The sequence below is a fragment of the Canis lupus genome, chromosome 12, assembly GCF_003254725.2.
Source record: "Canis lupus dingo isolate Sandy chromosome 12, ASM325472v2, whole genome shotgun sequence".
In the NCBI taxonomy this organism is placed as follows: domain Eukaryota; kingdom Metazoa; phylum Chordata; class Mammalia; order Carnivora; family Canidae; genus Canis; species Canis lupus.
The window spans coordinates 32668536-32683588 of record NC_064254.1 but is presented as its reverse complement, the minus strand read 5'-3'; the positions used below and the strand labels follow the sequence as shown (position 1 = coordinate 32683588).

The 15053-nt window shown below is 33.4% G+C and overlaps 1 protein-coding gene across 2 annotated transcripts in view; it reads right to left on the bottom strand.

Annotated features, from left to right (window-relative positions):
* Positions 1 to 15053, bottom strand: part of COL19A1 (collagen type XIX alpha 1 chain) — a 307907-nt gene that overhangs the window by 283465 nt on the left and 9389 nt on the right. For both annotated transcript variants that reach the window (XM_025444536.3, XM_025444537.3), the window contains exons 2-4: positions 10547 to 10672; positions 2388 to 2462; positions 1485 to 1584 (exon numbers count right to left, since the gene is read on the bottom strand). In XM_025444536.3, the coding sequence (XP_025300321.1) occupies positions 1485 to 1584; positions 2388 to 2462; positions 10547 to 10637 (266 nt within the window). In that variant the 5' untranslated portion in view covers positions 10638 to 10672. The remainder of the gene's footprint in view (positions 1 to 1484; positions 1585 to 2387; positions 2463 to 10546; positions 10673 to 15053) is intronic.

Sequence of the window (15053 nt, the reverse complement as noted above, 5' to 3'; positions counted from 1 at the left end):
AAGAAGCAGAGACATAGGCAGAGATAGAAGAAGGCTCCCTGCAGAAAGCCTGGTGCGGAACTTGATCCCAGGACCCAGGGATCACAACCTGAGCCAAAGGCAGATGCTCAACCACTGAGCCACCCAGGTGCCCCTTTTCTTTTCCTTTTTCTTTTTTTTTAAGACATAATGACTTTTCTTTGGGTATTCACATCTTTAAACACAGAACTGTTGTACCCTGAAGGTTCGATGCCTACATACAAAGCCACCTAAAAGCCGCCCCCAGCAGCACAAGTCTGTACCGTCCTATCTGCCGAAATTCCTCACCTCTTCCATCACCCATTCTATCCCCCAGTATCAGATTGCTTTCATAACACTCTTATTTCTTACCAATTAATGAGCAGTTTACTTTTAAGGAACCACACCATTAAACTAAAAGCACCTAAAGTATCACAAAATAGATTTAAAAGAACATTTTCTCAAGGAAAAAGTGAGCTAGGGAACTAGTTTACACAGAGCATCTGAGGATAGGCAACAAGATGATTAATTACCTTTGCGAATTCAAATGTGAAGACTCTCAACAACCCTATCTGGTAACTTAAATATTAGGCTACTCATTAAGAAGTGAAAATATCCATATATGTTTTCACACAAAAACATCTGTGTTAGGTATTAAACCAAAGTTTTAATGCTTTTTCACTGCAGTATATTCATAAAACAGAATGTTCATCTTGGACTCAAATATTAATATCAAGAATGTATATGCTCTATCTGCTTTCCAGATGACTCAAGCTTTCTGAATATTTATATATCCATCTTCCAATTACATGTGGACCATATGGGGAAGTATTATTGCCCTGTAAAGTGGCAGATCAATTGTCAGTATTTAATGGCATGTGATACTTTCTTTTTTTTAAATCTCAGGTTTATCAGTAGAAAACAAATAATAAAGATAACAAAGGAAAACTTTGGTAAATTAATTTTGAAATGAAATGTGTATCAAGACCATCTTATGCTGATATCATTATGTTATTATGCATTCTATACAATATAGAAGAGGAATACCTAAGGGCTATTTCCTTTGTTTTAATTTATTATGAAGCATACTAAATGCAGAAATGATTTCAATAAATATCAATCTTTTGTCTCTAAATCTACATTGTGTCTTATGTTTTAAAGTTCGCATTTGAAATTCTTCCTTGGTTATATCTATTTTAAACATAATACTTCTTCAAAATGGATTTAATTATTATTAATTTCTATTACTTAATTACTATATAAAGATTATGCCTGTATCTTTGGTGAATGGCATTTATACCATAGAATAAGATCACGTTGCAAAGATGATTAATAACAATGAATATATAAACAGCTCACTTACCGCAGCATTCAAGTAAGTATGACACCATTGAGAAAATTATCCTTTAAACAAATTTTGGAGCTTCCTTAGAAAAGAGTTTGTGTAGCATTATTAAAATGTAAAGAAAAATTATTATTTTACTTACATGGTATCTCTAATAAGAAATGCACTTCCCAGTTTGAAACAGGTTTTATCACCTTCACAAAATGCACGTCTCAGAGAAAAGCTCTCTCCTAGGTCAAAACCTATAAAATGTGATAAATGATGTAATCCAGTAGTTTTTGTTAAATTACAAAACTCACAAAGATATTGATATCTTTAAATGGGACTTTTTTGGTTTTCCTTATCTTAGACTGGTTTATTTCAAATAAAATCCTGTTTTTTGGGATCAGCAAAATTTCTTGATTTAATTTTTCTTCTTTTTAGGATGTATACAGGAGGATGAAATACATTTTGAAAGACTCAAATTTTAATTTTCTTTGACCTAGGAATTATCCTAAGAAAGTAATTAGGGCAGTTTGTTGTAGCATTTCTGATGTCTAAAGACAGAAAGTTAGTTAAGTAAAAAATATTACAGCAATTCAACAGAAATTTAAGTAGTCTTGTTTTTTAAAAAAATCATACCTTAGAGGAATATATGTTGATGTGCGAAAATGCTTTGATTTGAAATTCAATATACATATTATGATTATATGTGTGTTGGGAGGAGACAAAGACAGAGAAAGAAAGATAGGAATATTACACCAAAAATGAGAATCATGGCTGTCTTTAGGTAGTAAGATTTTTCTCATAAATTTTCTTTTCCTCTTTCAAAGTTTCTACAATGGATACAACTTTTATAATTTTTTTCTCCAAGAGGCTGAGTTGTCCTTAGTTAATATAGTACTCTGCTCTTAACACATTTTCTACATCATTTATCTTATTTATTTTTAATTTCTCATATTGATGTTATCTTAAATCACAATGTCAAAGCATCGCTTGTGATATAATACACATACGGTAAAAACTTCAAACAAAATGCTTCTTTCCAAAGGATTATGATGCTTACCTGAAACTTCAAGTTTAGCTCTGTTGTCCTGTGAAAACTGATGTCCCTCTGTTCTCAGTACAGGACACTGTTTTTCTATTTAAAAAAAAAAAAAATGAAGGTGTACACTGAATGTTTTAATCAATTCAAATAACTTTGAATCAGACAATACAATTAGAAACTTAAAATGAAAATAATAAACCATTTCACTAAATTTCTATAGATTGAGGATAAGATTACTCACCTCACAGTATGTTTGTGAGGATTACATATGCCTGGTACAGAGTTAATGCTTGTGTAATCTATTATTATTAGTAGTAGTAGTAGTAGTAGTACTACTACTACTATTCTAACTTTCTAATTGCTATACATTTTTTACATTATGAAATTATCTAGCTTTAACATCATTACATTTTCACATTCAAAATATATTCTAATATTAAAACAAATGGCTACTATTTTTGAAAAAAAAATTTGATTCAGGTTTTCTTGCCAGGTGATACTGAACTTTAAATCAAAAGGGGACTGTTATGGACTGAATGTCTCCCTCCAAATTCATATGTTGAAGCTTTGATCCCCAATGTAATGGTATTTGGAGGTAGGGACTTTGGACAGTAATTCGATTTGGATGAGGACATACAAGTAGAACCCTCATGATGGAATTTTGTCCATATAAGGAGCTCCTCCTCTTTTTACCATATAAGAAAACCAGGAAGAGGTCCCACAGCAGAACCTGGATGCTGGAACCCTGATCTCAAGCTTCCCAGCCTCTAGAACTGTGTGAAATAAATTTAGGTTAAGCCATCCAGCCTATGGTATTCTTAGAACAGCCTGAATTGACTAAAGCAGCAATACACATGAAAGTTATCACAATAAAATTAAAAAGCAAAGATATCTGCCTTTGCAGATATAGGCAGAAGTGGCCTATAATTTTAAAAATTGGATTAAATCATTAAGAAAGTATTAGTTATGTGCTAGGGCACCTAATGATACTTAAAAAAATAAAAGATAAAAGTAGTCTCCACTCAACAATGAATGTACATATTCAACACTACCACATCTTAATACAGTAATGTAATACATGCATTAACTTTTAGTTATCTGAGATATGTTTAAATCAAATTCAAGCTAGGTTCTGAGAAAGTAATAGTCAATTTAGACAAAAATGTAGCCAAATTTTAGAATATGCCAAGGAACTGTATAACTGTACAGATATTCTTAAAATAATCAATTAACTATTTTGGCATCATACAAGAATGATATTCATTCTTCAGGTCTAAATTCATGTTTGGATTGAATGACCTAAAAGTTTTTAATACAAAGGGGACAAAACTGCTTAAAACTCAATCTCTTGCTCAATGGGAAGTAGAAAGTACTGATTCCCAAATTAAACTGCTCAGCAAATCAGCCCTTCATTTAACAAATGTATCATGAACTTCAGGGGTGTTGACGGGGTATCATCTAAATATATTTAACTAGAAGAATAAATCAGATTCTAAATAGCGCTATCACTTAATCAGATTTAAAGGTTGTAATACCCATATGTGAAATTATAGTACTGAATAATTTTAGAGATTATTTAGCTACTTTGGAAATTCCTCTGAGATCTTAACATGACTACAGGTCTGAAATGATGAGTAAAATTGGATATTTTGTAAACATTATCAATTTTTAAATCTAAATTCATAGTCATTTTGATAAAAGCCACGCATCTCATCAAGATCTCTGTACTGAAAACCAGAGAACATTGCCAAGGGAGACTGAATTCCTAAAATAATTGAAGCAATAAACTAAGTATTTACACTGGAAGACTCAATATTGTTACGATGTCAATTCTCAATTTTATCTCTAGATTCAGTACAGTTCCAATTTAAATCCCAATGGTGTGCATGTGTGTGTGTGTGCGCGTGTGTGTGTGTGTGCGTGTGTGTGTGTGTGTGTGAGAGAGAGAGAGAAAGAGAGACTGACAAGCTGATTTTCAAATTTATACGGAATTCCAAAAAACCAAAGTAGTTAAGGCAAAAATGAAGAAAAAGCTGGAGAACTTATACCATTAGATAACAGAAATTTTTATAATGTGGTTGTGGCACTGGTGCACATATAGAACAGGTCAATGAAACAGAGTCCAAAAACAGATCTTCATCTTGACCTCAAAGGAGCCACTGTAATTCAGTGGGGGAAAGGATGGTCTTTCCAGTAAATGTTTCTGGGTGAACTGGATCTCCACATAGGAAAACACTGAACCTTGACTCTTACCTCACAACATACAGAGAAATAAATTAGAGATGACATTAGACCTAACATGAAAGGTAAAACAATAAAGCACTACAGAAAAACAGAAGATCATCATGAACTCCAGGAAGCAAAAATTTCTTAAAGGGACACAGAAAGCACTTATTATAAAAGACTGATAAATTGGACTTCATTAAAATTAAATACTTATAAATCAAAGGACCACATTAAAAGAGTGAAAAGGAGCCAAAGACTATTTCAATACATACATCCGATAATGTATCATATATCAGAATACACAAAGAACTCTCACAAGTCAGTAAGAAAGAGACTGAAAATTCTATCTTGAACAGGCACAAAAAGTTTAAGCATTTCATAAAAGTGCAGATCCAAAGTGCCAACCATCATGTGAAAAAGTGTTCAACAACACTAGTAGTCAAGGGAATGCAGATGAACAATGAGATACTGCTAAATGACTAAAACTTCAGAAACTGACAGCACCAAGTTTTGATGAGAATGTGGAACAAAAGAATTCTCCCACATTGCTTGTAGGAGTGGAAATCAGTGCAACCACTTTAGAAAACTGACAGGGTTTAGTAAAGCTAAATATACATGAACTCTCTGACTTGGAAATTCCAAGGAAATGCCCATTTAATGCTTTAATGAGCATTAAAAATGAGTGTACCCTTTCAGAAGAGAATATACATTGTAACATTACTCATAACAGTATACAACTGAAAATAATCCAAATGTTCATTGACAAGAGAGTAAGTGAATAAATTGTGGTATATACAATGAAAAATTGTACAGCAATAAAAAAGAATAAACTTCTGACACATGCAACAACCTGGGTGAATCTCACAGATGCAGTATTAGGTGGAAAGAATAGCATTCTCAAAAAAATACACGTTAATAATCTCATTTATTTGAGGTTCAAAAAACTATACAACTAATTTACGTCACAGTATAGGTTACAGTACAAGTTACCTTGGTGGGATGTCAACTGAAAGTAGATACAGGAAAGCCTTCTGGGGTTCTGGAAATGTTCTATAACCTGATCTGAGTAGTAGCTACACAAATGTATAAATGTGTATGTAAAAATTCATTAGACTGAGCATCTAAGATTTATTGAGCCTTAGTGGGTATAGTGCTTCATTAACATGAAGGAAACAGGGATCCCTAGGTGGCGCAGCGGTTTGGCGCCTGCCTTCGGCCTAGGGCACGATCCTGGAGACCCGGGATCGAATCCCACATCGGGCTCCCAGTGCATGGAGCCTGCTTCTCCCTCTGCCTGTGTCTCTGCCTCTCTCTCTCTCTCTCTGTGACTATCATAAATAAATAAAAATTAAAAAAAAAAAAAAAAACATGAAGGAAACAGAATCCTGTAGGAAATAAGCTAACAATGATTCTTCCAAAACAACTGAAATTCTGATTGAACTTTTATAATGACTTTGAATATGGCAGTTATAAATGAGGTTAACTTTAAATTCTCTACAATGTAGGTAGGACAAGCCCAACAGGTGATTGACAAAACAAATCTCAAGACAGCAAAAAGGGAGTTCCTACTATGATGCTTTCATCATGAAAGGTATCCTGGCCTACCACCAAGTTGGAAACAGTACATGTCTTATTTAAATTCTTCCAAAGGCTTAATGAATATATGATGATGTCAAAGTAATAAACCTATCACTTTGACATGAACAGAATTCAACATTTCCAGCAATATTCATGAAAGTAATTCTCCACTAAAGTCTTTAGTTTATGAAAATCAAATATAGCTTCGTATATATAGAACATGTGCTTTACTGTAAAAATCTGAACAAAACAAAGGAAAACTAAACATTAATTGTTTGGGGATAAGATTCAAGGTACAATAACAATATGAATACATAAGTCTTAGGGATCCACTGCATACAAATGGCAAGGCAGTAGACAAGGCTATCACAAGTTGGATGTGTTAACTTCTATGAGTATTGACACATAGATTTTAATATAAACTAAAGCACACTTTTTGAGTAAATGTGTGTATATCTTGAAGAACTACTGACAAGATCCAAGATCTTATCAGGTAGACCAGAGGAGAATCACTGCAGCAGTGACACTTCCAAGACTCTCTGGAATGTTTCAAAAGTAATTACTAAATTTCACCACAAAAGAGATACTACTTGGGAACCCTTAATTGACAGATCTTTTTAAAACCAAATGCAAAGGTTTCTGACAATTCCTGCTAAGATGTTGTTGGTGATTGTCAGACCCACTCTCCATCTGATTTGCCTTGAAGGACCTGGGTAGCTCACCTGGTTAGAAGGTTCCTGAAAGGAGGGAAGCTGGGTTTGATTTGGGTAGATTATGGGCATGGGGGCCAACACAGGACTCGAACCCATGACTGGGAGATCAAGACCTGAGATGAGACCAAGAGTCAGAGGCTTAACCAACTGAGCCACCCAGATACCCCTATCACTTTTCTTTTCTAACGTGCATTAAGAAAAATACTTTTCTTTACTCTGAGTGACAAAACTCATAATACAGCATTTGCCTCAGGATCATCAGACCAAAATATAACAAAAATAATATGCAAAAGTGACCAAACAAGAAAAAAAAAAAAAAAAGAAATGAGAACACAGTTATTTGAACAGAAAAGTCACAAAAGGTCACAAAATCTTCATAGCTTCTTGTGTGTTTTTGCTGCTGTTGTTGTTGTTGTTGTTGTTGTTTTAATACAAAGCTGTTCCTCCAAAGAATACCTGGTTAGGAGTTGTAATTTTTATTGAATACTTGTGAAACTTTCCTTCATTTTAAAAATTTAGGAGTTGCAAAGTATATTTGTCAGTTCCATGGTACCGTATTGAACATGAGGAAGTCCTAAAAACACAAAATAAAATTCTCTATATGATAGCATACTTTCTACTCTGAGTTTAAGAGTTTCATGTGTGTCAATTAATTAAAGCCAAGTTTCAGAGTAACAGTTTTTCCTTGTGATTGATGGAAAACTGATTTTAAAAGCTTTCTGCGTATGGTCTAGGGCCTAAGTTTATAATCAATTCCATCTAGACAGTTAACCCAAAGTTTTACCATAAGAAAAAGAAATGGCATTCTATCATCTCTCCTTTTATCTGGTCTGTTTCTTTGTTTTGTTTTGTTGTTTTTTTCTAGGGTGGGGAAGGAGAGGAACAGAGAGGGAGAGGGAGAGCATCTCAAGCAGGCTCCACATAGAGCCCTGCATAGAGCTCAATGAAGGGCTCTGTCTCACAACCCTAAGATCATGACCTGAGCTGAAATCAAAGACTGAGAGTTTACCCTACTCAGCTACCAAGGTGCCCCAGGCTGGGATTTGCTACTTTTCCTTACTCCAATTTTCTGTTGTTATTACTTTTGATGGGAACTCAGTACGTTGGCCTTAGATCAGATTTAACAAAGTAAAACAAAAAGAGGAACTATTAATTATTCAATACATAAACTTCTATCACAGTGGAAAGTTTTAAGAAACTGATTAAAACAGGTTTTAAGGTCTGTACAATGTATATTTTTAATAGGATTCTCTTCCCCACCTTCTTTTGACAACTGAGCTGATACTGCCACATTCAAATTGTTTATTTGCAACATGAAAATATATAAATATGCCTTAACTCATAATCTCAATATAATAGTAACACTGATAAAAGAATAAGAAATAACTGAATTCTGAATAGCTTCAAGATTTTAAAATTCAAGTTGTATTGAATCTTTCCATATTATTTTGGAATTCTATCCCAACTAGAACAATATCCCAAGTATCATTAAGCAGACCATAAGGTTAAAATAAAGCAATTAGAAGACTCAATCTGTCCTTCGTATATTTAGGTTTAACAGTAGACTGCTGACAACTTCACAGACTCCAGAGTTGAAACCCTAGCCTCTCCCTCAGATTTGTTATATCTTATTTTTAGATGTAATCACTTCCCTCCGGTAAATGGTTAGTGACCACACGCACAGGTCTACACATGAGGAAACTAAAAAGGGAACCTTGCAGTGTGAATCAGAGACACAAGACATAAGGAGAGCCCCTGTCCGACCATGCCCAGCATGTCATTCTTCAATAATCCTTATGACAGTGCTGTGCTGACATTTTCAATTAATACCTGAAATGAAGCAATTTTTATGGCACGTTTGGACGTGTTGCTTCAAGAACCATTTCTCTCAAACAGCCTGATAAAAATCAACTCTTCATTTTTGTCTGTATTAATTTTCCTCGGTGCTTCATGTTATGTGAATCGTGTTAGAGTTCAGATTAATTTTGAAGTCACACTTCTTAGGAAAATCTTCCAGAAAGATCAATTTAGTAAAATTAATTGGACCAGATTATATACATCTCAGATTATATACATTTCAATATATATAGCAAAATACATTTATCATAGATCCTTCAAATTATTAAGAACATTTATTATGTACTAGCATGTCTCTAAAAACCGGTCCTACTTAACCAAAGATTCATTTTCCTTTCTAACCAAAGAAGTCCTATCCCCCACGTTTAAGTTGCAAATCATATTACCTACTAGTGTTCTTAACAGAAGACATAAAGAAATTAAGAGTAGCAACATTTTCAGAATGAACTCCCCCTGCCCAATGGACTTCCTTTTGTCATGAGTCACTTCTGATTTATTTCTCACTGAAGAAAGTGTTTTCCCCCAAAAAAGTATGACAGCCTCGGGATATCATTGATAGAATGGTAGACTACTCAAACTTTCATGTGGATTATTAGGAAATGCACCTCCTTCCAAATTAACATAAAAATCATAAAAGCTTATATAACACTGAGAGACCAAGATTTATTATTATTATTTATTATTATATCTTTATAAGAATAATTTTGTGTGTGCTTTGAACTCAAAAGTCTCTACCAGAGTGTGTTTATACCTGTTTAACAAAACTTCTTAAAGATATATTCAAAAAAGTACAAAAGGACTCACAGTTTTAGAATACATCAGCATGTATGACCAACATCAGAATACATCTTATGTGCTCCTTTGCACAGGAGTTGAAATCTCTCTTTGCTTAGGAAATGGCTTCTCCAATGTGTCTAGTTTGACTTAGAAGTATATCCAGATCAGTAATTTACACATACTCAAAGTTCAAGAAAAGTTTTCCAAACTAGCCACATAATCATTTTTTTTACGATTTTATTTATTTATTCATGAGAGACACAGAGAGAAGCAGAGACAGGCAGAGGGAGAAGCAGGCTCCTCGGAGGGAGACTCAGGCGGGACTCCATCCCTGAACTAGGATCACGCCCTGAGCCAAAGGCAGACGTTCAACCACTGAGCCACCCAGGCATCCCACCACATAACCATTTTTAAAAATCAGAGGTGAGAGTAAATGTTTCAAACTGCCTTGCAGCGCTTTGGAAACATTTGTGAAATTGATATTTGTGAATTTGACAACTGCAAATAAATATTATCTATTTAGTGCAATAAGTGCTCTAACGACTGTTAATCTTTTGTTCATTTCATCTGAAACACTATAAAACTCATGTAATTAAACCATGTTTCCTTTTATATCTCCTATTCTGTTTATTGCTCTTCCTAATTAAGAGTAGGTATGTTCCTGGTTAATCCTAATTAGTGACAAATTTATGTACTTCTAATTTGAATACCTTATAATAAAGGGAAAAAGGAGAAAAATACACACAGAAAGACATGCACATATTTATATTTGTAATCATCAATGAGAGGAAAGAAAGGTTATATAGACTAATACAATATACATATGGGAAAATGAGATAGTTTTAGAAAGTCTAAATGTGCAACATTAAAGGTCAATGGGAAAAACAATGAATTATTTATTTTGTACTTGTAGATTTAACCTATGGCCTCCTCAACCCCAACAATTTATTTTTAATGACTTTTAAAAATAACTTAAAGACTATAAATAACATTTAGTGACTGGACAAAAAGAGGTGGCCTAGATACCTGACTTGTCCCGGACGGTCACGGAAGTGGAAGCAGGAAGTAGAAGCACTGCCACCCAGGGCCAAAGTTTCCAAGAGCCAGCGTGCCTCATTGTGCCTCGAAACCATGTGAACAGTGGCCACAGACCTGTAACAAAACAAAATATTGGAACGGAGTTTATTGTATATGGTTCCTCTCATCATTATCTCTAGAAGATCCTCATCACCTAAGAGAACACAAAAGATTTTACAATATAAATAATTATACAATGGGATATATGATTATTTATGTAATTATACATAATATATCAATATATACCTTAATGAGTATGAAAAGGCTCCAAAAAATTTTCAGATTAGTTCCTAATTATCAATGTCCACAAAGTCTCTTATAACTTAAATTTGCTCTTCTTTACATATGTTTTTTTAAAGTTATACCTCTTAAATGATTTAATGTGTGTGTTTGTTTATTTATTTATTTATTTATTTATTTATATATAAAAAGGATATTTTAAATCCTGGTAAAACACAAAATAAAATCTATAATCTTTTTAAGTGGTATTAAATATCTTCATATTATTGTATAATCATCACAACCATCCATAACTTCTCATCTTGCAAAACTGACACTCTATAACTATTGAAAACTAAATTCCCATTTCTCCTTCCCGCAACCCTTGGCAACCACCACTTAACTTTCTGTCTCTATAAATTTCACTACTCTAGGTGCCTCATATGAGTAGAATCAAGCAGTATTTATCCTTTTGGGACTTTATTTCACTTAGCACAATGTCCTTAAGTTTCATCCATGTGGCAGCACATGTCAGAATTTCCTTCCTTTTTAAAGCTGAATAATATTGCATTGTATGTATATACTATGTTTTGTCTATCATTCATCCTTTGATGGACACTTGGGTTGCTCCCATCTTTGACTATTGTGAATAATGTGGTTATGAACATGAATGTACAAATATCTGTTCAAGTCCCTGCTTTTAATTCTTTTGGGTACATACCAGAAATGACATTGCTGGATCATATGATAATTCTATTTTGAATTTTCTGAGGAACCAACATAATGTTTGCCATAGCAGCTGCACCATTTTATATTACTACCAACTATGCATAACGGTTCCAAATTCTCCACATCCTCATCAACATTATTATTATTAGTAGTAGGATTTTTAATAGCAACCAATGTGTGAGATGGTATCTCATTGTGTTTTTGATTTTCATTTCCCTAAGGATTAGCGATATTGAATATCTTTTCATATGCTTATTATCCATTTGAGTATCTTCTTTGGAGAATGGTCCATTTAACTCCTTTCTCCATTTTTAAATCTTGTTTTCTGTTGTTAAATTGTAGGAGTTCTTTATATATTCTGGATATTAGCCCCTTTTCAGATATATTATTTGCAAATACTTTCTTCTATATTGTGAGTTACGTCTTTATTCTGTTGATTGTGTCCTTTGCTGCAAAGAAATTTTTTTTATTTTTACATAATCCAATTTACCTATTTTTTTGCATCTGTTCTTTTGGTGTCATATACAATGATTTATATTTTTAAAATATAATCTTATTATTCACAATTCTGTTTTCTCCTCTGAATATTAGTGTTACATATTTTGTCTTAAGTTTTCTATAAACTTAATTATGTTGTTACTGAGTTAAATAATCACTGCTACTGAAGTAATTACTAGACATGTGAAAAGAAATCTTTCCACCTGTTTAGGAGAAAAATGGATATATGCCATGCCTACCTACCTGAGCCTACCACTGGTATCATGTTTAACATTGATGTGTTACTCTCCATAATCATTTGTCTTTATAAATATAGACTACTACTTTATAGGTATTACAATAAAAGATTTAATATACAGAATCTCTATAATAGAAAACATAAATATTACTTAAATTAATTTTTATAGTGAAATAACTAACAAGGGAATAAATTGCAAGTAAAAATATAACAGCTCCTTCAGCGTATTTAACAATTGCAGTATTATTAGAATAGCTATTCTAAGACTTCTAAATATGCAAATAATATTGAATCATTTATTTGTTATCATTCAAAGTTTACTCAAGAGTCAAATATAAAAGAATCCATCATACCAATGTCTAAATGTTGTCAGTACATACCCTAGAAAAAAAAACTAAAGCCACCGTTTTTGGTATTCTGCATATGCCAAATACCCTAAGATCAGCATTTTAAAATTAATTCAAGATTTTAGATATGAATAGCTAGAAGTAGCAATTGCAATACTAAAAACGTATGTGTGGTTCTAAATATCAAACAGCTGGTTGTATGCCTTATTTCTTTTGAACTCTTTCATCTAGATATAGTCCTAATCCTCATATGACTTTAAAAGCTTATCCTATTATGTCAAATTAGTTAGTAAGTGGTAAGGCAATTCTATTTCAAATAAAAGAACTCACAAATATTAATCTAATTATCAAAGAGATCCTTTGATTGTTTGCAGTTTTAACCAGTGATTTTTTTACCTTCTTCTAGAAATTTTTATTAAAGGGATTTCAATTACTAAAACATAGACAAGAAAAAAGGAGTAAATTTTACACTATTATCATTATTAAGTATTCAATAAAAAAATCACCATGCAAATAATCTTAAGGTATAAATTGATTACATCAGAAAATTTTACCAAATACTTAAGCAGTAATTATTACTGAATTTTCACTTATAAAAAAATTTCAGAGAATAGGCAAAAAGGGTCAATCAGTAAGTCAGCAAAATTATTACACCATATTTGACAATGATATAAGAAAAGAAAATTACAGGCAAATCTTTCTTGAATACGGATGCAAAATTGTCAACAAAATTTTCGCACAGTAAAGGAAACCATCAACAAAACAAAAAGGCAACCTACAGAATGGGAGAAGATATTTGAAATGATATATCTGATAAGGGGTTAAAATCCAAAATGTATAAAGAACACACACAGCCCAACACCAAGAAAAACAAAATGCAGTAAAAAAATGGGCAGAGGGCCTGAATAGACATTTTCCAGAAGCAACTCTTATTAATTGATTAGTTAGCAGAGTAGTAGAGTGGTTAAAATCATGACTGCATGTCTGGACTTTGTCACTTATGAACAAGTTATGTAATTTCACTAAGCCTTCATTTATTTACCTGAAAAATAATCTATTGCTAGACTTATTATCAGTTAACACCTGGGAAAAGTATAGTAGAGGTCCTTGAACACAATAAGTATTCATAAAAATTACCTCCTATTATAATTCTTTGCTCTACATATTCACAAATAATAATTAGTAAAAATTTAGTTATGGTTATCTCCGCAGTCTGAGGTTGACTTTGATATTTGGACAATGAGGAAGTGCCAAAGCATCCTAGAAATATAGGTTCATTGAAACTTTCGTCCCTGTTATAGCAACAAAGAACCAGAGAGCTAAACAGCCATAGTAACTCATAAGCATATTAACTCAATCTTGAGGTCTCCTGTTTCCTAAGTCACTTAGAGATAGTACTTAGGTTCAATCTCATTCATGCAAGATGTTTGAAGAAGATGATATTCTGGTTAGTTGACTAAATGTCCTACTTAATGATGAATTGCCATTCCACCTTCCATTGAGATGTCTCTACCAAGTTCAGCAAGAATTTGAAAGAATTCTTTTCTCTCCCCATCTTATTCAATTCCTGGCAGTACTTCCAATAGCTGACCATTATCTCCTTCTTGAAATTCTCACTGTCATTGGCCTCCCCGTCCTCACACTCTCTGGGATTTCCTTCAAAATCCTTTCTCAAATCTTGTTACTACCTGATTCCTTAGTCCTGGGATCTCTGGGCCGTCTTTGCCTGTCTCTTTATATCTTCTTAGGTGATCTTACCATTCTCTTGGCTTTAAACAGTATGTGTCAGATGATTTTAAAATTTGTATCCCCAGCCGACGCTTCTCTGAACATTATTAGACTGTGTAGCCAGCTGCCTATTCTGTATTCCCTCTTAGATGTTGCACAGACATCTCTAAGTTAATATGTTCAAATTAAATGCTTGATTCCCAAGCACAACTTACTCCTCTCACACTCTTCCCACTCTCAGTCCCCATCAAAATGCTCAAAGCAGGAACTCAGGCATCACATTCATTCTTCGTCTCCTGTATCACCATCACCCACATCCAGTCAGCAAGTCATTAACAGTGTTACCCCAAACCCATCTCAAATCTATCCACTGCCCTCCATTCCTCTGCCATAATCCTAGTTCAGTTTTCCCTAATCTAGACTCATCAGACTGAGTTCCCCCATCTGCTATGGGCTCCTGACCAAATTCACTTACTACACAGCACTAGAGCACTTTTCCTAAAATAAAAGTTGAATAATGGCACTCCTTTGCTTTAACCCTTGAATGTTTTCCCATTGTACTTCATATGCAATCCAAAAACCTTTTTATGGCTTAGAAGCCCTGATTAAATTAGCTCCTACTCCCTTTTTAGCCGCATTTGGTACTGTTCTCTCCACTGATGTCCTATTCCTCAAATTCCCATGCTCCTTCCAAACT